The sequence below is a fragment of the Calonectris borealis genome, chromosome Z, assembly GCF_964195595.1.
Source record: "Calonectris borealis chromosome Z, bCalBor7.hap1.2, whole genome shotgun sequence".
Classification (NCBI taxonomy): domain Eukaryota; kingdom Metazoa; phylum Chordata; class Aves; order Procellariiformes; family Procellariidae; genus Calonectris; species Calonectris borealis.
In genome coordinates, this window is record NC_134352.1 from 82107603 (window position 1) to 82131216 (window position 23614).

The following is a 23614-nucleotide window of genomic DNA, read 5'->3' on the forward strand; positions in this document are numbered from 1 at the left end:
GGCGTTCAATTTTGGAGTACACAAGGAGATAGGCAGCAAAAGAGTTTTAGCTTTATAGGCTTTCCTAATTAGCATCTGTAGCTGAGGAAATACCGTAAGACATTTTCCACAAGTATTCATTAGCTGCTGGGTTTTTATAAGCTTGGTTAGACTTTGTACACTTTCTCCCACCATCCCGTCGTGTTTGCTCTTGACAAATATTCCAGCAAACATGTTTGCAAGCAGGAGTGTTTGTGGAAGCTGCGAATACTGGAGAATATTCCTGAATAGTGCCTTTAATATTCCCGCTGGAAACCTGCTTCTAGGGATCGTAATGTCCCTCTGTTCGGGAGACAAACATCGCCGTGTCGTACAGCCATTTAACAGCTCATGAATTGGGAAGAGATCAAGAAGAGTTTTTAGAAAAGAATTTCAAATACGTATTTTTAGGCAAACAGCAATCTGCTAATAGTTCACAAATCAACACGCTGAATATGTCAAATGCCTGTCTCTTCTGTAGTGCTCCATTTCTGGGATTTAAGGTCACTGACAAATTTCGAAAGCAAAACCAAATATTTTATTTGCTATTCTCCTCAATTTCAATCTGTGGAAAAAAAGAGATGTTTTAAAAAAAAAAAAAAAATACTGGTCTGTTTAGAGTAGCTTCCATAACATTGTTTTTTATTGACTGATCTCTAAATAAGAGACTCTTGCTCTTGACTCCTGCTTAGATGAATGATTTCTGAGGGTTTTCTTTTTGTGACAGCAATGAATTGGTCGATGTTTGTATTAAGCTTTCCTAAGTGCACTATTAAATGGGCAAAACTTCAACAACAAACAGGCTGACTGGCTCAGTGATAAATTGAAAAGAGGAGGAGGTGTGTATTTTTAGACAGAAGACTCATCATGGAAATTGTCCGATTGCCATGCATTTGGAGAACGGCTACGTGGAAAAATGCTTCAAATAGGTACCAGACATTAGCTGCTCTTAAATCAATGAGACTGTGCTTTGGGAAAAAAAATACTTGCCTCTTCAATGCCTATCTTGTCCTAAGGCTTGCCTAGGATCTGAGCATTCCTGATAGTGTTGGAAGTAAAACCTTTAGGCTTTCTTTAAAAATCTTTTAAGTTCCTCTTGTCATCATGACTTGCAAGCAGGCTTGGATATTTTACCTTTCCTCTACATGAGAAAAAGGTAAGGGCAATTAAAGATGCAAGGAAAAGGAAAGGAACTCTCCCGGACCTTTTGTGCAGGGTTGGTGTTATTATTAAAAACCAAGTAAGGACAACTGAATTCCCAATTTTCTCTCCTGTTTGCAATGTCAGAGGATCGTATTTGTGAGTGATTGTTTCAGGTGAGGACAGATGGCATATTCATGGTGTTTCTGTCCAACAGTAAGCGGGACTTAAGTTCTCTCTATGGGTAGAAGTTCAACCCTCTGTGTTTTCAGACATCAGGGCACACTGGCAGTCCCAAGAGATAATTATAAGGTTCAGAAGTTGCCAGGTACATCACCACATCCATTGAAAGCCTTGTGTTATTGAGCTGAAGGTGAGGTTCAGGGTCTAGAGTGGCTTCCAAGCTCCGCTGCTGGCTCGCTCCGACCCTCGGCAAACCTGCACCTCTTCTCCGTGCTGTGCAAATGAGATAGTAGTATCCGTCTCACAGGGGGTGTTAAGAAGCTTAATTCATTAGTGTTTACAAAGTGTTTCTAGATCCTCAGATGGAAGGCTCTATAAACAGACAAAGTATTACTAATTGCCAGCTTACACTGAATTGTAAAGTGAAAATAAGGATGGGTGGAGGAAAGAGGACGTGAATTTTCTGATGAGCTGCATCAGTCTAGTGGCTTTAAGTTAAACAGTTTAGCAGTTTGATTTCCCATTACCATTGCCTTAAAAATCTCTAGTCTTTTCTCTTGGTGTAATATTTGACCCCCAGTTTACTTTGGGGGAAATCAAGACGCATCTGAGTCTGCGAGTCGGGCCTCCTATACTGAAAAATAAATCATAGGCTTAATTCAGGTAATCATTGCTGAATGTATACCATCAGGTTACGTTGCTTTAAATTGAACGAATCCTGATTTACAGAATATGACCTCAGTGGTGCTGTTCGATTTATACCAGAATATATTAGAAAAACCATCTTGCACATCTTTACGGCCGAGGAGCACACCATGGTACTAATGTTCAGAGCATTTCAAAGCATATGGGTGGTTTTTTTTGTTTGTATGGTTTAGTTTCATGTTTTTTGTCCTTTTCATTCAGCCCTGGCAGGAAAAAAACAGACTGGTTTATTCAGCCCTTTCCACTTTTTGAATTTCCTGCAATACCACAGCGATGTCGTGCTTGGGTTCCTAGTTAACTTTTTGTTGGCATTTTGGAAGGTACCAGGAATTGGAATAAACTGGATAGCTTGTGTTGTTTGTATTTATAAGCTGTGTTATTTATATGCATTTTTCTGCAAAGCCTGATTCTTTAGGACCAAGCTCTGTAATAGGTTTCTTCAAGAATTAATCATAGAAATGGAAAGAAACTTACTTAGTGCCCTTACACTCTTTAAAATACACCAGATTTTTTTTTTTTTCTCAAACCATGCTGTTAAAAAAGTAGTGGATAGCCATTTCCCACTTGGCCTCCAAAGGGTGAAATCCTCATCTGGTATAAATTGGCGTAGCTCTATTCAAATCAGAGTGACTACATTAATTCACTCCAGCTGAGGCTCCAGCCCTTAAAACACCAGCAAGGAGAGCGAGTTTTGCACAGGATGGATTTTCGGGCTGGGTGGAAGGTTTTGCTGTGTAACTTAGTTATGTGTCTAGGCTCAGGACTGTGGGAAAGCGTCTATTTGACATCTGCAGCATACGCAGCGAATGCTTTGGCAGTTCAAGTTAATGCCTTTTGAATTCGCAGGTTGTTTACTTTCAACTTGAATGTGGATTTGCTTTCAGCCTCAATGGGAAATCTAACATAAGAAGTAATAGGACCAGCCATCTGTCCGAAAGGGTATGAGAATTCCTGGTTTTGAACCAATAATGGAGATCAGGGACAAGTTCACCCCCTGTGTAATCTCCGTCAAATTATTGACGTGCTTCTTGGATTTCCGACCCGGGACCCAATCCCTCCGGTGCACTGTGAGCAAGCGTAGACTTAGGAGATCAGACTTGTAAAATGAACGTGGTCAACATCCCTTTCCAACGGTCGCTTCTACAAACAAGCGTTGTTCCAGCCCTTTCTTCCTCCGCTCTGATTTACAACCCGTTTTGGCGTATAAACCGTGCACCTGTGAAGCGGTCTGCTCCATCGTCGCTGAAGCCTGTGATCTCGGGGGAGCGGTAAACAACACGAGTGAATGGGAACCCCCATCTCTCGCCAGCATTTCCTGCAAGTAAATATGAATCCATGTGTTAGTCATAGGCAGAGAATGGTGTAATAACTAGATAGATTGGGTCACTTTTTCAAAAAAGCTCAGGGCCAGATTTCTCAACCATTCAGCACTCTTGAAAGGGTCCAGATTGTTTTACTTTCTTTCTTTCAAGCCAAAAGTTAAACGCATCCCTCCCTCCCACCATCTAAACTAAGCAGCTGCACAAAAGCCAAGTTTTGACAAAAATGATCAGCATCCTGCAGCGTTTAGCAGGACACAATGAAGAGATTTTGCAAAGAGTACAGCATGTGACGGGTAATGGAGCTTCTCCCGATTCACTCATGTGGACACGAATGGGGACTTGGGCCTTCTGAACTTGTCTTGCACCCACAAGAAGTGCCATCAGCTTCAGTGAGAAAATACTTAGACTATATATACTGTGCTGTCTAGAAGGCTGTGCCCTTGTTTTGGAAGGGCAAGTTTATACTGTGTAGTATAAACTTTTGGTCACACCTTTTCCACTGCCTTCATCCTTCGTTTCTGTTGACTTGGATTGAGTTATTCTGATTTGTACCGGCTAAAGATACGAGTCTTGGTCTCCAAACCGCTTGGATGAACTGAAGATCATTGCTTGAGTAATTAATAAATAATAGGAAAGGCAGGAAAAAAGACTACAAGAAATCATTTAGGAAGAACATCATCTGGTCTCTAACAGCAAATCATTCATTCTTTACTACACCTAGAGTGAATGTATGTGGTTTTAACCTCCCTGAGGTGAATAGTCCAGGGACATAGGATATCTGGCAACATCCTTAAAAGCACACCGGCCTGATTCTGATCTGCCTTACACACTGGGCCACATTACTTGAGATATCCTGGTGTAAATCCAGCCAGAGATCAAAACCAGCCCTGCAACAGCCCTGTTTGTCCAGAGGACTTAAGCAAAACATACTGCTTTCATCCCCACAGCACCATCCCCGGGCTATTTTACCTCAATTACACTCTGATTTAAGAAAACTGGAGGGCACCGGATCATGTTCAAACTGTTTTCTTTCTTCCTTCTCTGTCAAATTAGGGCTACTGCAGATCTGATGAGTTTCCAGATTTGGTGGGGAAACAAGACCCTCTTCTAAGTCCTTATTTTGTTTATTGATTCAATAGTATTTACTGACTAATAGCCACCCAAGGCTAACAGGCTCATTTGAACTGGGAATGCTGTGATCTCGCATGTTATCTATGGGAAGAATAGCCAGCTTACAGATAAGTAGTCTGCTTAAGGTGGGAGAGATCAGGGCTTGTAGTCCTCTCTTAGGGAAGCCAGCTTGGTTTTCTGCCAATTTTCAGGGAGTTTTCTTTTCTTTTAAAGTTTTTCATACAATCACAGCACCGTTTTTCCTTATTTCCCTCGTATGTGTGCGGTCATGAGAACCGGGATGGCTTGAAATTAAATAAGCACAGTCCAACCCTCATGTCAAAGACTTTGCAGTTTTAGGTTTTCCTTAGAACCAGAAGCAGAAGAGCCAAAACACTGCATAAAAGAAGAAGAAGAAGAAGAAGGAAAAAAGCTGTTTTCTTGGTATTTTTGGCATGGGCGACTGCTCTGAGATATACTGGAAATCATGCAAGAAGGGTCTGTTCTTAAGACATTCCCAGCCCTGCTCTGAAGATTGAAGGCTTTAGATAAGCATCTGCATGTGGGGAGCTTTATCCAAAACAAACCACCCAACCTTTTGTAGTTCACCCGTCACTAATAGTCATTTCCCTCTCTGCATCTCTCCCCGTGCACTTGCGCACGCACACAAGTTCTTCGAGGCATCCTAAAAAGCTTTTTTTTGCTGGTAACTTTTTAATTGCCTCTTGAGCAAGATTTTTTCCTCGGTGAAGAAAAAGAAGCAATGAAGTGCCCCGTGCTGCCCGATGGATTTCCTCTCCTCAACCTCACTGCACACATTGGGATCACTTTCCTCCCCCTTCTTTTTTGCCCCATCTTCTCCAAGTTTTGCACGATTGTTTTCTTTCTTTTCCAGCCTGGAAAAAAACCAACATCCCCCCCTCCTCCCTGGCAGCGTGGGTGACAGAGACGGAGAAATCAGCACAGTGTCAGCAAGAGTTTAGCCCCGCAGCTGGGACCTGAACTTTCGGCAGCGGAGCACAGCGCTGGGTCACTGCACTAAAGCAAGCCAGATTGATACAAAGTGCTTGCTCACCCTGGGAAGGGAAGCATCAAAAGCCAGTTGATAAAAATCTTTAGGCATCGTCTATTGTGAGCTTACAGCAGCGAAGGCTGAGTTTTTCCTGGGAAAGATCACCACGCAGTGTATATTTACTGTTGTAACCCCTAAAGCGAAGCAATATTTGGATGCTCGCTGCACTGGGGGGGATATAGCGTAGGGACAGTGTAGATTTTAAACCTGTTGAAACTGGAGATGGAGCACGTGGACTCAACGTGCTGCGTACTGTGTGAAGTTTTCAGCTCTGAAGACCTGAACGATCATGTCTGCCAAGAGTTAGAGTGCTTCGAAAGAGGATGCTAAAATATTCTTTCCCACTCCAGTTTGCAACTGAGAACTTGTTAGTCTGTAATATCTTTTATTTATAGCGCCTTTTGACTCAAAGGATCTGGAAGTGCCTCTATCTGGGAGTCACTTCAATAAGCTACAGATACCTCCAGGCGGGGATGTTTCTCTGCGGGGACATTCAATTGAGGTTTCAAGGTCTGCTTTGCCAACGACATATGTGAGGGACCCAGTCTGCCTTGCCAAATGCCAGCACTTGGTACTAAAGGCTGGAGGGAAGGGCAAAAACTCACCCTAAGCCTGAGGAATAGCAAAGAGAGAAAACAAACGTGTAAATCAGCTGGAGAGAGGATTCGGATGGACACCGGCTGACCTTAGAAGTAGAGGTTGGGAGAAACCATTGCCAATGCTGGATGACATCCTTATGCAAAGGGCCTGGGACAGTGAAGCCACAACTCAGAAGAGGGGATTTGGTGGCCCTACTTGGATATTGCTTTTTTCAACCCAGCCAGCCCCAGCCGTACTGCGGTGGCCTGGAGAAAGCTCCAATGTGGACCTTGTGCGGGGGACACGTCCCAGTGGCAGAGGTGCTCCTGAGGGCACAGGCCCGAGGCTCGGTTTAAGCATGCAAACGCACGCATCCCTTAATGAGTACGGTCACAGCAGGGCATCTGCTTATTTTAAGTCCACTTCAGCGCCTGCCCATCAGCTGCTCCACAGGCAGCAGCTGGCAACGGCCGAAGGACCAGCTCCTCCATGTGGCTCCTGGCAGCTAGAGGGTATCATCCAGCCCTCCGCTTTCCTCCTGCGTTATACGTGCAGGCCAGGGAAGCAAAAGTCAGACCAACTGACGGGTTTATGATTCCAGCCTGCGATTTCTGCTTCATCCACAGCCAGGCGAGATTTTGCCAAGATACATATTAGGCAGCTGCTCAGGACACTGCTGTTTTGTCTGTACCACGCCGAGCATGCTGTCTGTCTCTTTCCCGGTCTGTCTCGGTGACCCCACTTTCAAGCTGGTTGCTCTGCTATTCCCCAGGGGTGGCCAGAGAGTGCTCGGCAAGAACCAGCCTTTTCCTGGCACTTTTGCCAGGCCTCCCGAGGGACTTGTTGCCGCAGGGAGCAGAGGCATCAGGCCTGAGATGCAGCGAGTGCCCATCTGTTTCACCACCCTGTAACTCCTGTGGCTTCCGAGGAGCTCTTCCTGATATGTCTCAGTGGTCAAGGGGGTCCAACCAGGCTGATAAAAAGCCCCACGGGCAAGAGCAGCTGCTTACGGAGCTGTTCTCTGCTCTGGGTCTCCAGCTTGGCTTGCAGCTTAATGCACTCATGCCACCACGCTAAAATCCTTGGAGCATCTTCTCTCCTCCATCCATGCTCCTCCCAAGCCATCCCCAGCATCACCATTATTATATTTTTTTTTCTCCAAATCTCTTTCCTCCAGGCACCAGACAAGGGGAATTTTACACCACTTTATTTCTGTCATGCATATATCAATGTTTCAAACTCTGGTTTAATTGGAGTCACGTCGCTGGCTGGAAGTTGACTCTCTCGGGTCCTTTCCATGGAGAACATGCATTTTTGCCTCAACCTTTCTCTACCTCCCAACCAAACCTGTCTCCTCCCTCCTTCGTGGAGGGGGCTGGGACTTACACATCCTGGCATGCACAAGGGCCATGTTGCCTGCTTTTAGGGCATCTCGCGCGCTCTCCTTCTTCCTCAGAGAAGAGAATACATATGTTGTGTGTACTTATGGGTTTTTTTTCCCCTTTCTTGGTCCATTGAGTGTTACGTCACGTTTCGTTCCCTTTGGTGTTCCTTCCACACGTGCTGCTTTGGATTTGTGGGTGTGAGTGGGAGGGATCCTCTCTAAGGACAAGGGAAAAAGGGAGGAAAAAAACTAAAAAGAAAAAAAATAAGGGAACAAATATTTGGGAGGAGGGCGTTTAAGAGGAGAGAAAAACAAATCAAAGCTGATGCCAGGCTGGAGCTGGCAGCTGGTTGCCAGCGCAGCAGGCTGAGAAGTTGTTGGTGGAAGCTCTCAGTGCCATGTTTGTGTTTGCTTAAAAAAATACACCCCCCCTCCCTCGCTATTCCGCCTCTGTTTTTCTCCCGGCCCCACAACCAGGAGGAGGAATTCGGTTGCCAAAGGCAGGCTTGCAAGGAGTTTGTATTTACAGCAATGCCAAGGGATGCAAACGGAGTATGTCCTGCGCCCGGGAGCACTGCAGCTCACCTGCGCTTGGGCAGCTGTGAGCTGGATTGGACCCGTCAGGCGTGTTGCGGGTGCAGTGGCTCTCCGCTCCGAGGAGATGCCAGTGCATTGGCAACCATGGCACGATTTTTTTTTTTGCCGATGTGAAGGGAGGAGGTGGGAGGGCTGGGGATGGAGGAGAAACGGGGCGGGGGGTGGAAGGTTGTAACGCTTGGCTGGAAAAATTTAGAGGAGTACAAAGGAGTGAGCGATGAAAAGGGGTGGCGGGAAGGGGGGGGAAGGAGGCTGTGAACTGGCTGCTGTGGAGGTGGGAAGAGATTTATGTTTGCTGAGTGGGTTCGGTTGGGAGTGGGCTGGAAGGGTGTGGGGTGCCGCAGGCGAGGCGGGGAAGCTGATGGCCCCGGCGGCGAAGCGGCGGGGCTTTATTTTCTTCCTTTCTTTCCTCCTCCCTCCGCTGGGCGCTCGGAGGAGAAGGCAAGACAAAAAGCTGAATCGGTGCCAAGAAGGAGCTGCAGCGACTCGAAAATGGCACTCTGCGCCGCACTAATATTTCGAAGCTGGGCTGCGCTGGAGAGCAGCGAAACGTGCCGGGAATGAGAATGGCTGTGGCCGCGGGGCCGCCGGCTGGGCTCAGGGGTGTTCTCCCGCCTCTCTGCTTCCCCTTCACCTTTTGAATGTGACCCTCTTCTCCCCCATCGTCCGCCCCCAGTGGTATTTAGGAGTTCTGGGAAAAAAAGGAGACCCTTGCTGGGAACTTGGGGTAGAGAGGGAGCAGAAGGGGGGCTGCCACTTGCACCCCGGGGCTAGTGCAGCGTGGGAAGCGCCTGGCAGAAGTGCTCTGCTTGTAGCCGGTCTCCAGCCCATGTGTATCTGTTACGATGCTCGCTGGACAGGATTATAAGCAGAGAAGGAGCGAGTGTGCTCATCCCCTCCTACCATCTCCGTATTGGGGAAGGATTTTTATTTTTTTAATTTTCTTCCTAGGAAGGAAGAGAAGACTTGATTCCCAGGGAGTTTTCTGATTGTTTTCCCGTTGCCACTCCTTCCCCTCCTCCTCGCTGTCCTCCTCCTCCTCCTCTCTCCGTACCCATAAGGCTGCTCTCGTGGCTCTGTATCCTGATGCAAGGTTACTTGTAGGACATGCGAATCTCTGCAAGGTGCAGCGTCGCCTGCGTTGGTGTTCCCCTCCGCTTCTCATTTGCTGGGGGACGAGGCAACTTCCAGGCAGCTCCACAGCTCAGCTGAGCTGGTTAATGCAATGTTGCTGCTTCGGTTGCAAAAAAACGTTCCTGTAAAGCCTGCCTGGATAAAACAAACAAAAAAAATCATATAGGGCTGAAACTTCAACAGCAATTCATAAGGTTGATTAATTTGTAAGGGGTGGGCTGGAGTTTTACTGTGATTTTTGTTTGAAAGAAAAGGTTTTGCCCTGTGTTGGTCCCCTCTTCCCTCCATTCACAGGCTAGGAAAAGGTACATGAAAGTACCGTTTTTATATATATATCTATGGGGTTTTGATTTTTTAAAAAATCTTTTTTTAAAATAGTTACCAGCACAAGCATTCTCGAAGTGGTCCAATAGTTGAAGCTGAATGCAAAGATCTTCTACCATACACAGATACATACTCCTCTCTGGATCACACTGGCATTTGGATGTGAAGTTTTAGGTTAACTTTACAAAAATTGGAGACTGGAGAAAAAGAAAACGCCTGCCTTTGTGTTTGAAAACGGGTCCAGATCCTGTTTTAACAGCAGTTTTAGCACTCACACAGCCAGCAGGTCAAGTTCAAGGAGACCTTTCCAAAGCACAGGCAGAGGCTCATTAACTTGCTGCATCTCAGAAGCTTGTGGGTTGTTAGGTTGTTAGCTTGGCCCAGTTTGTAGTCCCAGGCGTGGGATGATCCCCATGACCTGCCTCTCACCTGAAAACCATGCCCTAGTATATATCCAAACCACTTCAAATCTCACCTTTGGTTTCAGACACGTGGGCCTGGTTTTGGAGCACTTAATTCAGCTCAGGTAATGTTTTTTGGAAATACCATGATAAATAGTGGGGAATTTAGGGAGATTTAAACATGTTTTCCAGCCTGCTCTCCTCATCCTCTTCTTCTCACAGCTCCTCGCAGATCAATGGTTCTTCCTCTGCAGAGGATCAAAAGATCAGTCCCAAATTAATCCTGCTTGGAGGTGCACTCACTTCTGAGGTGATGCTAGCAGGCTTTGTATGGAGTAGGATGTCTGCAGCAACCGATCTCTCGCTTTTCCTCCTCTCAGCTGTGCCTTAAACCATGGAGTTGCTGCAGCTCAACTTGAGCTTGCACAGAAGAGACGCTGTTGTCTCTTCTTGTGTTTTTCTCTTTGTCACAAGTGGGGGGTATATAGTGTTTGGCCCAGGAAACCTTGGCAAATGTCAACAAGAGGGTTGGCCAAGTAACTTGGAGTAATCTGTGTGCTGTTGTACGTTCCACCAGATCACACCTGTTCTTCGTGAATAAAGTATTTGAATAAAAATACGTGGGTTTGTATGCACACACGTGCATGCCGTTTGCTTTTCAGTTGCCTCTTTTGACTTAATGAGATGTGTATTTAAGTTACCATCCTCATCAAGGGCACACACCATGCAGACCTCGCCTGAATTTCCCAGCAGTCCTTGCTGATAGTTTTGGCTGCAGCTGCACCTCTTTCTCTGGCCACAACCTCCTTTTTTAAACCTGAGATCCCTGATCATGGGATGCCAACCTACAAAAGCAAATGCCAGGAGTGGGGATTAAAGCCCACATCAAAGTGAGCAGAGGACACCCTGGCAGCTGTCCTAACCTGCCATGCACCTGCACAGAGCATGGCTCATGCTTTTAGATGTGGAGCCAGCTTGTGTTTAAGATTTAAACCTCTTAATATTTCAGTTACCAAATAACGATTCCAAACAGATTTATAGAGAGGATCCTAAATGTATGGACAAATATTAATGTGGACCAACAGCATCCATGTGCGCAAAGTAGCAATGTGGTGTTTGTTATTCAGGAAAGTAAACTGAGGACAGCGAATTAAGAGACCTTCCCAAACCTTTATATTTCAGAATGCAGACCTCTCTCATTTCCTTGATATCTTGATAATGCTCTGGAGTAAGGGAGCTTGTCCATCTTGGGACAAAAATGTTACTCTTGTACTTTCTAAGTGGTCCAAGTAAGGCATCTGGGCAGCTTGGTTATAATTCCCAAGGAGCATTGCAAGGCATTGACAAGGCAACTGAATGTCTTTGTCTTTACTTCTCACTGTATCAAAGAAGTGTCTTTGGATGTATTTCCCTGAAACATGATGTCTCATGAATCTCAAGTTGCTTCCTTCAAATCCCTCATCCTTTTAACACTTTATAATGAGAAATGTTGTCTGCTTGGAGTTGTTAGGAGTGTTAATCCGGAGGACTCTTCCAAGGCTATCTTCCACCCCTTCTCCCCACACCTTCCCCATTGTCAGTCTTTTATTTTTTTGGACCCGTAACCTCACATTTCTGTAATCTAAATGTGCAAATGCTTTGCAGTCACGGTCCAGTAGCTGGGTTAATCTCAGACCCCTGGAGTGGCAGATGGCTGATTTGTTGCCGATTCCAGTTATAGAGAATCGTGCCACCTATTATCTTTGCACAGGCTGCTGCTTAAAAGGATGCTTTGGGCAAAATCAGTGAAAAGCAAAGCAAAGCAAACACTCTCCAATCTGCATCACTACAGGTGAAAATGTAAAATATTTCACCTTCGTGTGAAGGGCTCAAGAGGTGGACAAAGAGGGGAGAGGAGGCAGGAGGGGAAGAAGGGGAGAGGAAGATCTCATTTTCATACCAGAAGTGCAGAAGCACAGGGCAGAGCGGGTTTGCCGCAGTCACGATGTTGAATCACAAGCACTTACCCTGTTTTAAATGGTTTTGCAATATGGTAATCCTTGGCTTCAGCTCCCTGCTTTAACTCTTAAACAAAGCAGGCGGGCTGGCATCCTGAAACACCTTCCTGCTCTTCCCGAGCCTTTCCGGTGTGGTTTGTCATAGGAATCCATGGCACCACTCCCTGCCATCACGGCTCATTGCGTGCCCTGCGGCTTCTGGGGAAAGCCGTCGTGGTTCCGTGGTGCTGCCATGCTTACCAGGGCTACTTGGGAGGAGAAATCTCTGTATCTGTGTGGGTTAAGGAGAAGCTTGGGGGACCTTCCAAAACAGAGCGGGGCCGAGGGTGAACCCCAGCACCGGGTGCTCAGAGAGCCCCGGTTGACAGGTGGTGGTGGGGACGCAGAGCGGTGTAATGAAATGGAGAAGGGCAGGGCAAAACTTTGGATGCTTGTGACCATTTTCTGCACGGTCATTCTCACAATCAAAGTTTTCTCTTTTCTCTTTGCTCTGGGAAACGCCACAGAGTCAGATGAAGAATTTGGGAAGAGAGTGTGGGTTCCCTGTGCAGAGTCCGGTGACGAAATCTGTGAACAAGGTAAGAACAAGGGGTTATGGCTGTGAAAGTTTTTGTTTCTTCCTTTTCCCCTTCCAAACCCATTTTTGCAGTGTTAGACACAAAATTTAGGATACGCATAGCACAGAAATAGATATTCCAAGTGCTAAGTGAAAGAGTCTAAAAAGATCAAGCTAAATAGGGCTTCTTTTTAATGCATACCATTATGATGGTTTGGGTTTTAGAACAGTTTGTATTGTATCCAAATGATCTATGTGTGAATAATTGTTACCAACCTCCTGACACCAGGACCTAATTAGGAAGTAAGAGCCTTAAATAGGCCATTTGCGTAGTGAGCTTCCATATGTCTCCTTGCACAATTTATTTGCTTCACTCCATTGAGATATAATGAGAATGAAACTCCTAGAACTGCCTTTGACTCTGAGGCTCTCCTCTTCATCTCCTCTGCAGTTACAGCCCACTATTAAGAAGATAATATCTATTTCCCTTTGTTCATAACGAAAAAGCTACTGTACTGCTACTCTTATTCCAGATTGCCCAAGTTTCTCTATTTGTGAGTTTCCAATGGAAATAGAATGAGAAATGCCAAAACAACCTGCAGCCTAAGAAAAATGTAATGCTGGTACAGAAAGCACAAAGAAGGTTAGGACAGGATGATCTTGAAGGAATACTACCTACCACATCTACCTCAAAACCTTGCTGAAAAGCAATGTTGCGGTATTTCAGTCAATGTATAGATGCAATTTGAGGAACTCAATGTATAGGTGCAATTTGAAGAGCGCTGCATTGGTTCTGTTTGGTTTTCTTCCTGCTAGGATGTGAGGAAGGGGGAGAGGTTGGTACAAGGCTGCCTGAGTTTTGTCTTAGTTTTGAATATTTAGCTCAGTCTGGACCAACATATTCTCTGGGGCTCTCCGTTAATGTTACGTTGCATAGCATGTTCTTTAAATATGGTTTGAGAAGATATTCTTTATTTCCAAACACCTCATACATGCATGACTCCATCCCATCCCATGCTTCAAGTGTCCCGCTTCATTCTTTTACTCCCATCAACCCAAAGTCAGCAAAACTTAAACATATGATTGAGTACCATTTTCTATCAGGATGAACTTTAATGACTGCTCAAGGTTTTGGGGTTTTTTCCCCCCGAATCGGGGTCTTATTTAGTTTCCCAGTGAAAGACTGTTCCACTTGCAATGATTTTGTTTATAATTCACTTGCATGTTCCCTTCCAGGAATTGTCATTGCCTTCCAGAAGGGAGGTTAGTGCTGGTCCCCTCGCAGTGATAATTATAATCAGACCTGTCAGCCTTCACACAGTCTACGCTTATCACTTGCATTTAGGAGGATTTTTCCTGAAGCCTATTACTAGTGCTGCTGCTTAGGGAAAAATAGTCATGATTTTTTCTGCTAATCTTTGATGGCTCTCAGCTTTCAAAGCCTGGAGAGGAGCAAAATGACTGCCAGTTGCAGTTAAAGAAACTGTCTGTTGGTCCTGGTGTAGAGCTCTGCATTTGGAGAGCCAGGGAGCAGGCGGATAGTCTGGGAAATGCTGAGTGGTTTAATTTGGTTGTGACATCTCTTCAGGTGTGCGGGAGATGCAAAACAGTGCTTTTTCCAATGGTAATGCTCACAAAAATTAGCTCTGCAGACCCGCTAGACGAGGGCTTCAGGTGGCAGGTGGTTGTTGGCAGTGGTACCCTCTCTCCCTGCTGTTTTGGGCAGCGATCTGTGGTTTTGCCCATGTTCAACCGTTTGGATGCAGGATGGTCAGAGAAGCGGCTGCGGTCAGTGGTGGAGGCGATGGCTGGCATCCAGGGATGGGCGCAGTGCAGGACCAATGGACCCACTGCCACCGGCACACCGCAGTACAGCGGTGACCAACCGGGCAATGTGGTGGAGTTGGGTAGGATGTAGTTTAGTGTTTTTTATAAAAAAAAAAAAAAAAAAAAAAGCAAATTTTACCATTTCATTAGTCTGAATGAGTGATGTATCTTTCAGTCCCTCCTATGTTATCACCATGCTCTTCGTAATGTTCTCAGAGATTTGGGTCCCTTGATTTTGGCAGAATTTGAGGGTGGTCAGCACTTTATAGCTTCTGTAGCAAAGGAAATGCTGGGAGAGTGGGAACTCTTGTGTTGTCTGCAGTTATATATTTACAATGTGCAGGGATATGACTTGTCTTTGTTTTATTTAAATTCACTGGGAACTAGAGATTTATTTATCAGGTGTCACTCTCTGAAGGAAGATAAATCCCATATAGCAAAGACTTCATCTATTATACAAACAGATTTGAAGGCTTTGCTATTGCATTCCTCCGCCTGCTGCATGGAGTAAAAATGCCTTCGGCTGAAACAGAGACAGAGTGATACTTAGCAGTAGCATCTTATGACCTTTTGATCAGCTGAGATCTCAAGCCATATTAGTGGACAGATTATGATGTGATGGAAAGAAGGCCAGGAATAGCCTTTTTATCATGAGATCCTTCCTGTGAATATCTTTCTTCGGTATATTCAGGTGTTTAATCACTAGGGCTAGGACAATCATTTGAAAACAAGGGAGTCAAATACTGGAACTGACAATCCAAATAAGCTCGGGTTTACAGTTGGATATTACAGCTTACAGTTTCTCTCTGATATTCTCCTACCGTCCTGTTTCTATCAAGGCTGTGGGTGACCTTGCAATATTTCCGATCGCTTAATAACCCCATTTTGGCAGAAAGATCTACACAAAATGGACCCTGAGTCCTTGGACCACAGGGGAGCTGCAGTCCCCGAATCAAAGGTACGCACGTGGTGAATATGGATATCTGACTGCAAAGGGAAACATTCACATGGAAACATCTCTGTGTCATTTTTGAGATAATAACGGTGATGCTTAAATCTATTTCAACCCTCTTTAGGAAAAAACTGCAGGTTTTAAAAAATGCACAGCCCTGATAGTACTTTTCTTTTTTACGGAGCCAAACAGAAACAAGAACAACTTTTACATTGATCTTACCTACCTGCCTGCGCGGGATTACTCTTTAAACTTCGCTGTAGGTTTAAATTAGCCTCCTTTTTATCGTAATGGCCTATATGAATCTTCAGCCTCCTTGATAATTGGGCATAAAGGAACTCTTATTAATTTCTGACTCTGCACATCAGCAATGGTTGTGCCAAAGTTTGATCTGGCTGCTACGACCACTTTTAGAAGGAAAGAAGGTCGGACACGTGTTTGTGAAGTCTGATGGAAATGCATTTGGGTCTGTCTGAGCATGAGCGCATGCCGAGGCAGCCCTTGTCGGTTATGGAGTACGTAGCATAGCCCTGTATACGTTAGCACAGGGTTATCCGAGTGGTACACATTTTCTTTCCTCTTGAAGCCAAACGAGCTGCTCATTTTCCCGATAGGAAGAGGGAGAAGGGCAGGCGGTGTGTGAATACCAAACTGCTGTCAGTGTAGTGGGAATGCTGATGCACCAGGTCTGGAGAACAATAGCCGCCACAGCCCTATGGCAACTCTTTGAAAATGAGAAGGTTATGGAGGTGGAGGAAATGCACAGCAGGACACTGTCTCCTCTTATCTCCCCCAGCCTCTTCAATCAGGTGCCTGCTGGGCTTCCCACTCCTCCTGCCTTTTGCACTAGATCATAGGATCATAAGGTATTAGATTCTGCTGGCATGAAGTCATCCGCCATCCTCCTGGCATTATAGCTTCCTGAGTCACGGAGCCGCCATGAAAGGTTGAGGCTGTAAGCCCACATGGTGCTTTTAGCTACAGCTGCCAGGGCCACAGAGGTGTCCAAATAAGAGCTGGGAGGAGGGACCAACTGCCTGACACAAGTCTCCACCACCTTTTCTTTGGGAAAAGCAGGCACTGCAAAGGGTGGATGGCAGCCTTGGTGCTGTCTCTTCACCAAGAAAGTGCCATTGCTGAAATACAGCTGGCTCACTATGAGAGGGTGCTCCTTCCCAAGATCCAGCTGCAAACCACAGGTCAGTTGCTACATGGGTGATGCCCACGGACAAACATTGCAAGCGTCACGAGTGAAACCATTCAAAGGGATGGGTTTCTCTGAACGGCTCCCATCTGAGAGAAAGAGCTTCTGATGACAGCTTTGAAACCTTTCCACTGAGACGGCTTTGTGGTGTGTGTGGTGAAGCGGGTGTAGGTACGAAATGCTTCCTCTGCCTCCCTCCGCTGCCTTGTAGCGCTTGGGTCCCTGTGGGGTTGTAGGAAGGTGCCCAGACTTGGGCGACACCATACCAAGATCTTCTCTTTTGGTGTGAGATTGCGTTAATGCCGCTGTGCCTTCTGCCAGATGGTCCCTGTCCCGATATAGTCAGTTCTTCTCGAAGTAAAGTGCTTGCGTTCAGCTTCTTGTAGCTCAGAGGGACCCAAGAAAACAGACTCGCTTTGCCTTGGGCAGCTCAGCACAGAAATTCCTATGGGACATCTTACGGTCCTCCAGTGTAGCATGGTTAGAGCATACGGCAACTGCTTGAGGTGGGATGCTTTTTTTGGGGTATGAAAGAGTGGTCAAACATTGGAACAGGCTGCCCAGGGAAGTGGTTGAGTCACCATCCCTGGAAGTATTTAAAGATGTGTAGACGTGGCACTTAGGGACATGGTTTAGTGGGCACGGTGTTGGGTTGATGGATGGACTCGGATCTTAGAGGTCTTTTAAAACCTTAATGATTCTGTGATTCTGTAATTTGAAGTTGCAAATGTTGAAGATGTAGTATCAGGCAGATGACAGTGGCATGGGATGGGAAAAAGAGGACAGTGGTTTGTTTATGAAGTTAAGCTGCCCATGTATAACATCTTCGTCATTTTAAACACCTAACATCTGATTCCTTGCAATTATTATTAGATTGCAGACAGCAGTAATCTACAGTTTCTCACTGAGTAAGAGTGATATCATGAACCAGCAAAAGATTATTGTTATAACCAAACTTAGAGCCATACAACTCCCTTCTCCTACTCAAACTGCTAGACCAGTCCTTGGCATGCTTTTGGTCCACGACAATTAGCAAACTCCTAAATCATTCCTAAGCACGGATCAGAGTTCATCCCAGTGAGCCATCTGCATTTAGCTCCTGCATTAGGGAAGCTAAGACATGGTTGCGAGCAGAGATACTAACTGTTCTGTGCCAGTTTGCCTCAATGCCTGGGAATATTTCTGGGCACATTTAATCTACTAGTGGCTGAAGACACTCAGGCCCAACTGAGAAACTGGACTCCATCAGCCTAAACTCCATTTGTCAGCAGTGGGAGAGAGAGGGAAGCCACCATCAGAGGCTGATTCAGCCTCCCTTGGTCCTGACCTCTCCAAATCATAGATGGCAGCTAAGGCAGCTAAGCCTACAGGGTTCAACCCACTGCTAGCAGAGAAAAGGCTCTATTATCCCAGAAAAAGGCTATGTATAGTACAGGTGCATTTCCCGCATATTTACTAGTCACCTCCCCTACCTCTCCGAGCTCAGATTAAGAGAGTTTTAAACCATTCACTTGTTCTTTCCTGCAACAGCGAGTGCCACGAGTTATTTTTCTTCACAGAAAGTAGTTCTTTCTCCCTCACCATAGGGAGGCTTCTTTTTCAATAGGTTTCAGTCATAAGACTGGTGTTCTGTACAATTTCCTTTTAATGGTTTGGTGGTTGATAGTTAAATGTGTCTATAGGAGACAATTGTAGGCTTATATATAATATAGCACTATGTCTTTCAAATATAAGTAAACCCTTTGTTTGATGAAGAAAGTTTTATTTCGAGTTTGTCCTATCCAAATATATATGTGTGTATATATATATATACTTTTTCACACTGAATCAAAAACCTAGGTGAAAAAAATAACTTTGGCTCGACTACTGCAACCAAAGTATAATGTTTCATTATCTTTGCTTTCATTGAAATCTGTTCATGCACAAGGTGATCTGATATAATACATGTTTAAACATATCAAACAAAACATTTTCCCTTCAAGAATACCTCAAGTGTTTGGTCACAGTGGGGACAAAGTTATTGATGTAATTTGGCACATATTTGGAAACATGACCTTAATCTGCAGGTTTCAGTGAAGAAGGTATTTTCTCCAGGTATTTCAGTAAGTCAGATAAGTAAATTGTATTTTTGACATGTTAAAGATGTTCCATTTTAGACAAAGGAAGCCATATCCCAGTTGTGTCACTGAAACTTAATGCTCTGTGTTGCTTGTTAACAACTGCACATTTATTGTTTCCGTGTCCCAGTTTACTATCAAGTATCAATGCACTGTTGCATACCAAATAATCAATTGTTCTGTCAGTTAAGTATGCCCTGGAAATACAATATTACTGTTAATATTGATCCACACAGCAGAAATCAAGGCATCAAACTTTGCAGGCATTACTTGCTAGCACCCTGGCTTTTACTTGCAGAGCAACTGCCTTGAAAATTGCTACGGCGTGCTATCCCCCAGGGACCAATGTTTTCTGCACACCCTCCTTCCGTGTGTAATAATGAGCACGAACATAAACACAAGGGTATCAGCGCACACGCGACCTGCAGATATGGCACATATAGTTTCATTTCAGCCTTCTGTGGTTTCTGGGTGCAGCAAACCAGCTGCAAAGAGTGCTGGTAAAATCAAACTGCACCAGCTCTGGTATCCTCCTCTAACGGTGCAGCGCAGTAGCTTGGCTGGCCAAACTAATCAATGTCCCGATGTGCTCTTCTTCATAGGAAGAGTGAGATGGGCTGCAGACGGATGGCTTGAGACCTCCAGCAGCCTTCTCCAAGCATAGTGGGCAATGTCGTTAACAAAGGCTCGTGTGCTTTGCTTGCGGAGGGGACTTCAGTCTCAAGTTATCGGTCAGGAGGAAAAAAACCCTGCAACGTTGAGGTGTGCTGCAGTGTCAAGAGCATCCGTTCTTTGCTCTCTGCCCCCGCCCAGGCTGTCAGGTTGCCTTGGGAGGAAGAAAATGCGGTGCTCCCCATTCTCACGTGTGCCTTCACACCTCCCCCTGTGAGTTTGGCGGTCTTTGCCGTATCCGTAATGGCTTCGCAATACTGTGAATGAAAGTTTGGCAGATTGATTTTTCAATTGTCAGTCTTCCCAGAAACAGCCCAGAATTTCATTAACTAAGATATAAGCATGATTTCCTATAAGCTCTTTTCAGATTTTACTAGATCCAGATAAATTAAATCAGTATTTTATCTATGTGCCACCAAAATTAGTTGGCACAGTGCTCTTCGTATAGGAATACTATAGTTCTGCTCTCTTGAGCAGCAGCTGCACTATAACATGCTACCGTCACTGCTAGTGTTTCTTTAATAAGTGGCTCTACTTCAATAAAAAGAGTGCTGGGGAGAAAGTAGCCTGGACATGAGCAGAGCATAACCTCAATGAGGATAAGCGAGGAGATGTAGGCATTTGGGAGGAGGGAGTGGCTCCACCATGCCATCATGGCTGGGAAAAGGTGCAGGACAACGATGGAAGGGTAAAAACAGGAGCCTCAGATGGCTGGAAGGAGTTCATGAGAACCCCTACCAAGGTGAGGGAGGAAAACAGCTTTCCTTACAGAAGCCTTAGAAAGAAGGAATCAGGAGAAATGGTACCCTTGCAGTGCTTTGCTCCCCTCATCAGGAAGGTGGCCTCATATTTGATTCAGTGCAGTCAGGACCTGTTGTGCTCATAGACAGTATCGGGCAGAAGGGTAAGGCAGGCTGGTAGTAACAAAGAGCCCCTTGCACAAAGCCCACTGAAATCACTGAGAAGGCACCCAGAGGCTCCTTTTTCTTTAGGTCACTCCTGTCACAGGAGCCTTCCTTGCCGTGCGGCAGAAGGAGGAGCAGCATGCCAGCCCATGCAGCTCCTGTCATGGAACCACCTGAACCTTGAGAGACTCACTCTGCTAACATGGTCACGCATGGAAACCTCCCACAGCATATGGAGGAACATGACTAACGGTGGCCAGGGTCCTCCCCTCGGCAGGAGGCATGTGTGCCGCAGGATGTCAACCTTGGGATTTTTTTTGATGACATTACCAGCTTAGTTTTATCTTCCAGGTGACCTTTACCCACATCGTCAGAGGTCCCCTTGCTGCCAAGGAGCAAATTCATCAGCCTTATCCTTCATCCAAGAGCTTCAGTTTATCTCCTGCATGGCAAACAATTTAGCACCTGGGAGATGAAGCTCAAGCCAATGTCTTGGGAAGTCTATGTGAGGAACAAGAGATGCGTATTATCTCTTACTGGGAGGAAGCAAGGTCAGGTTTGATGTGCTCAGAGCAGTCTGAGTTGCAGGGGAGATGCAATGCAAAGGTTTTGTATCTACTGGCATTTCCTAAGACCCAGCTTCATATCAAAAATTACATTCCCACACTCTTTCAAATGAAAGAAACAGAAATTCAGACTCTCGGCCAGGAGCTGGTATGACTTATAGCTCAGGGTTGCTACGTGTAAGAACACGGAGTTAGAGCTGAAGTTGTCATCAGTTGTGGCTATGTACTATCAACAAAAGGAGGTGATGCCATGGCTGCACGCTCTTCAAAACATTTCTCCCTCCAGCAGTATCACCTCTTCTCTGTAGAGCCTCAGCAGCTTACTTCAGCTGCTTCAGCTGAAACCACAAATGATGTCATTATATTTTTTTTTTCATTGGGTAGTGAGTGAATGGCCATTTCTGCCCTTATCTCCTCTTTTAGATAAAATGCCGAAAATGCCATCATTGAAGTTCAGAGGTCATTGGTGACTTTAAAATCCTCTCCAATTCCCTTGGATCAAAACAAAATGAAATAAAAATCAATGTGACAGTCAAGAGACCAAGACACCAAGAATGACGTGTCCAACACAAGCAGCTTGCTGGTTTCAGAGTGTTCCTGGCAGCCATCTGCTTGTTTGAATTTGAGGATGTGACACTTTTAAAAGTCAGAGAAAAAAACACACACTCAACCACAGTCTTCAGATATTTTACTTGATAACAGGATTCTCTTTTTTGTGCCCATTTTCTTGCAGCCTCAAGATACTCCTGTTTTGCAATCATACTGTCAGCAGGTGTTCGTGGCGCTGAAATACCACAATGTGTAATTCCCTAATTTAAAAAAAAAAAACTTTCGAAGCCTCAAAACATTTTCTCCTCACCCCTCTTTATGAATGAGCAACAGAAGAGAGTGTGTTATTAAAACTCAATAGCCACTCATTTATTTACATGGTTAACGATTGGCCCTTTTTAGCTGAAAAGATACGTTTTTTTCGTGCTACTCCTATTTCAACCTTGTGGTCTCAGCCTTGTCCTGTGTAACAAAGAAACCAATCCTTTTATGGATGGTGTTAACCAAGACACCAGTGACCGAATCACATTTAAGAGCTAAATTCCCCTTTTATTCTCAAAGGTGGTCAGGATCAAAGCACCGAGAGGCTGAGGCTAGAGAGAGAAACTTGAACTCCTGGTGTATCCTTCCTGTGAACAAATAAAGACGTTATAGATTCCCTCGCCGCCAGTGTGACCGCTTTAATCAGCAGCATGTCCACAGTTAAGAAGATGATATTGTGGTAGTCCATAAAAATCCCTGCCGTGGTTGGAGCATCATAAAGCAAATATATTATTGTTCTTGGCCCAAAGACTATGACATTAAAAGGTGAAGACGGGAGTCAAAGGGTTGCAGAGGCAGGCAGGCAGCAGCGGGAAAAGGCTTCGCGGTGCCTATAGACACACCCAGCTATGGCCAGCTGTTACTGGGGTTGTGTGTATCACATTGGGAGAGGTGGAGGACTGTGAGAGAAGGCTGGTGGATGTGTAACAAGAGTTTTTCCTTTGCAGGAGAGACAGCCTTGGGGAAGAGATGAAGGTGTATTAGCAGAAGCTGTTTACCCTCTTACTTGGCACTTGCCTAGGGAAAACATTCTTTCTGGATTTAAAAAAAAAAAATGAATAAGGCATTCATAAACTAATGAAAGCTACATTTTCATCAATTATAATGGACTCCATTAAATTCTGGACATTTACCACATCACAATGTTTATCTGCAAGGCAATATTTCCCTGTGCTTAATAAAAGGGAACAGTGGGAGTACCACAGCAAATTTAAGCCACTTCTAGCACTCAGTGTCAGGATTTTAATGGCACCCACATTACCTTGGCTTCTTTTTATAGCTTCATCTTGCTTTATGTGACAATACTTAGTTTTTATGTCATGCTTTTCGCACATAAAAGCGTCTCACAAAGCAGGGCAGGACGCTATGCCCATTTCAGAGAACAGAAAAAAAAACCTAAGTGAGGTGATTTGATTGTGGCCACAGAGCAGCATTGCTGGGAGCAGACCTTGATCTTCTTAAATCCCATCCCAGGAGTCCACCACATCTCCAGTGGGAAGCTTTACCCATTTATAGACTGGCTCATATGGGGTGTGGATCAAAGATTTGCACCAAACTGGGATGAAGGGAGTGGGCATCTCCCTGTTGGCTTCTTGGGGCACTGTCAGCTCTTCTCTGAGAGAGTCAAGCACTCAGAAGTGGGAACTGCAAGGGAAAATATTCAGCTTCGTAGATAAAACAAGTAGCAAGAGGGTGCCTGTGTTTTCCTTCCATTTTTATCACTGGCCATAGCCTGTTGGTTCTTTCTAGTGTGATTTTCTGTAAGTCCTGTTTGGCATGGAGAAGGGAAGATCTGAACTCCCCTGTGCTGAACTTGCCTCTTTGTCGTCTTCTGGTCTCAAATTTGCTTTGAAGGTAGCTTGTGTTTGGTCTTCTTCTGAAGCTCTGTAGGACTCACCAGGTTCTGTGTTGGTGTCTGGCAGCAGCAGTGACTCGGGAGGCACAGAGACATGAGGGCAATACTGTAATTCCCTGCAAAAGCTAATTGTGGCACGGGGTTACACATAATTAGCCAGTTGTTTTGGGTGGAAAGGTGTCTGTTCGTTTAAAATGATCCCATTCCCCAACCCTGTGCTTCTGGGGGGGTCCTAAAAGCCCTGGAGTAGGGGCTTAATTCTGGTTTCCGAGTTGGGAACCTGTGGTGTTCCCAAATTGTTTTGCTGTGTTACAGATGGCCATACTGGCTAACATTACTACAGACTTTGAGGGGCCCCGCTTTGGTCCAGCCATGCAACGCTGGCTGTTGAAGGGCCACCACA

General features: G+C 45.2%; 1 protein-coding gene across 2 annotated transcripts in view; it reads left to right on the forward strand.

The window, feature by feature from the left end:
- Positions 1 to 23614, forward strand: part of LOC142075887 (SET-binding protein-like) — a 264766-nt gene that overhangs the window by 107598 nt on the left and 133554 nt on the right. For both annotated transcript variants that reach the window (XM_075137941.1, XM_075137940.1), the window contains exon 4: positions 12473 to 12544. In XM_075137941.1, the coding sequence (XP_074994042.1) occupies positions 12473 to 12544 (72 nt within the window). The remainder of the gene's footprint in view (positions 1 to 12472; positions 12545 to 23614) is intronic.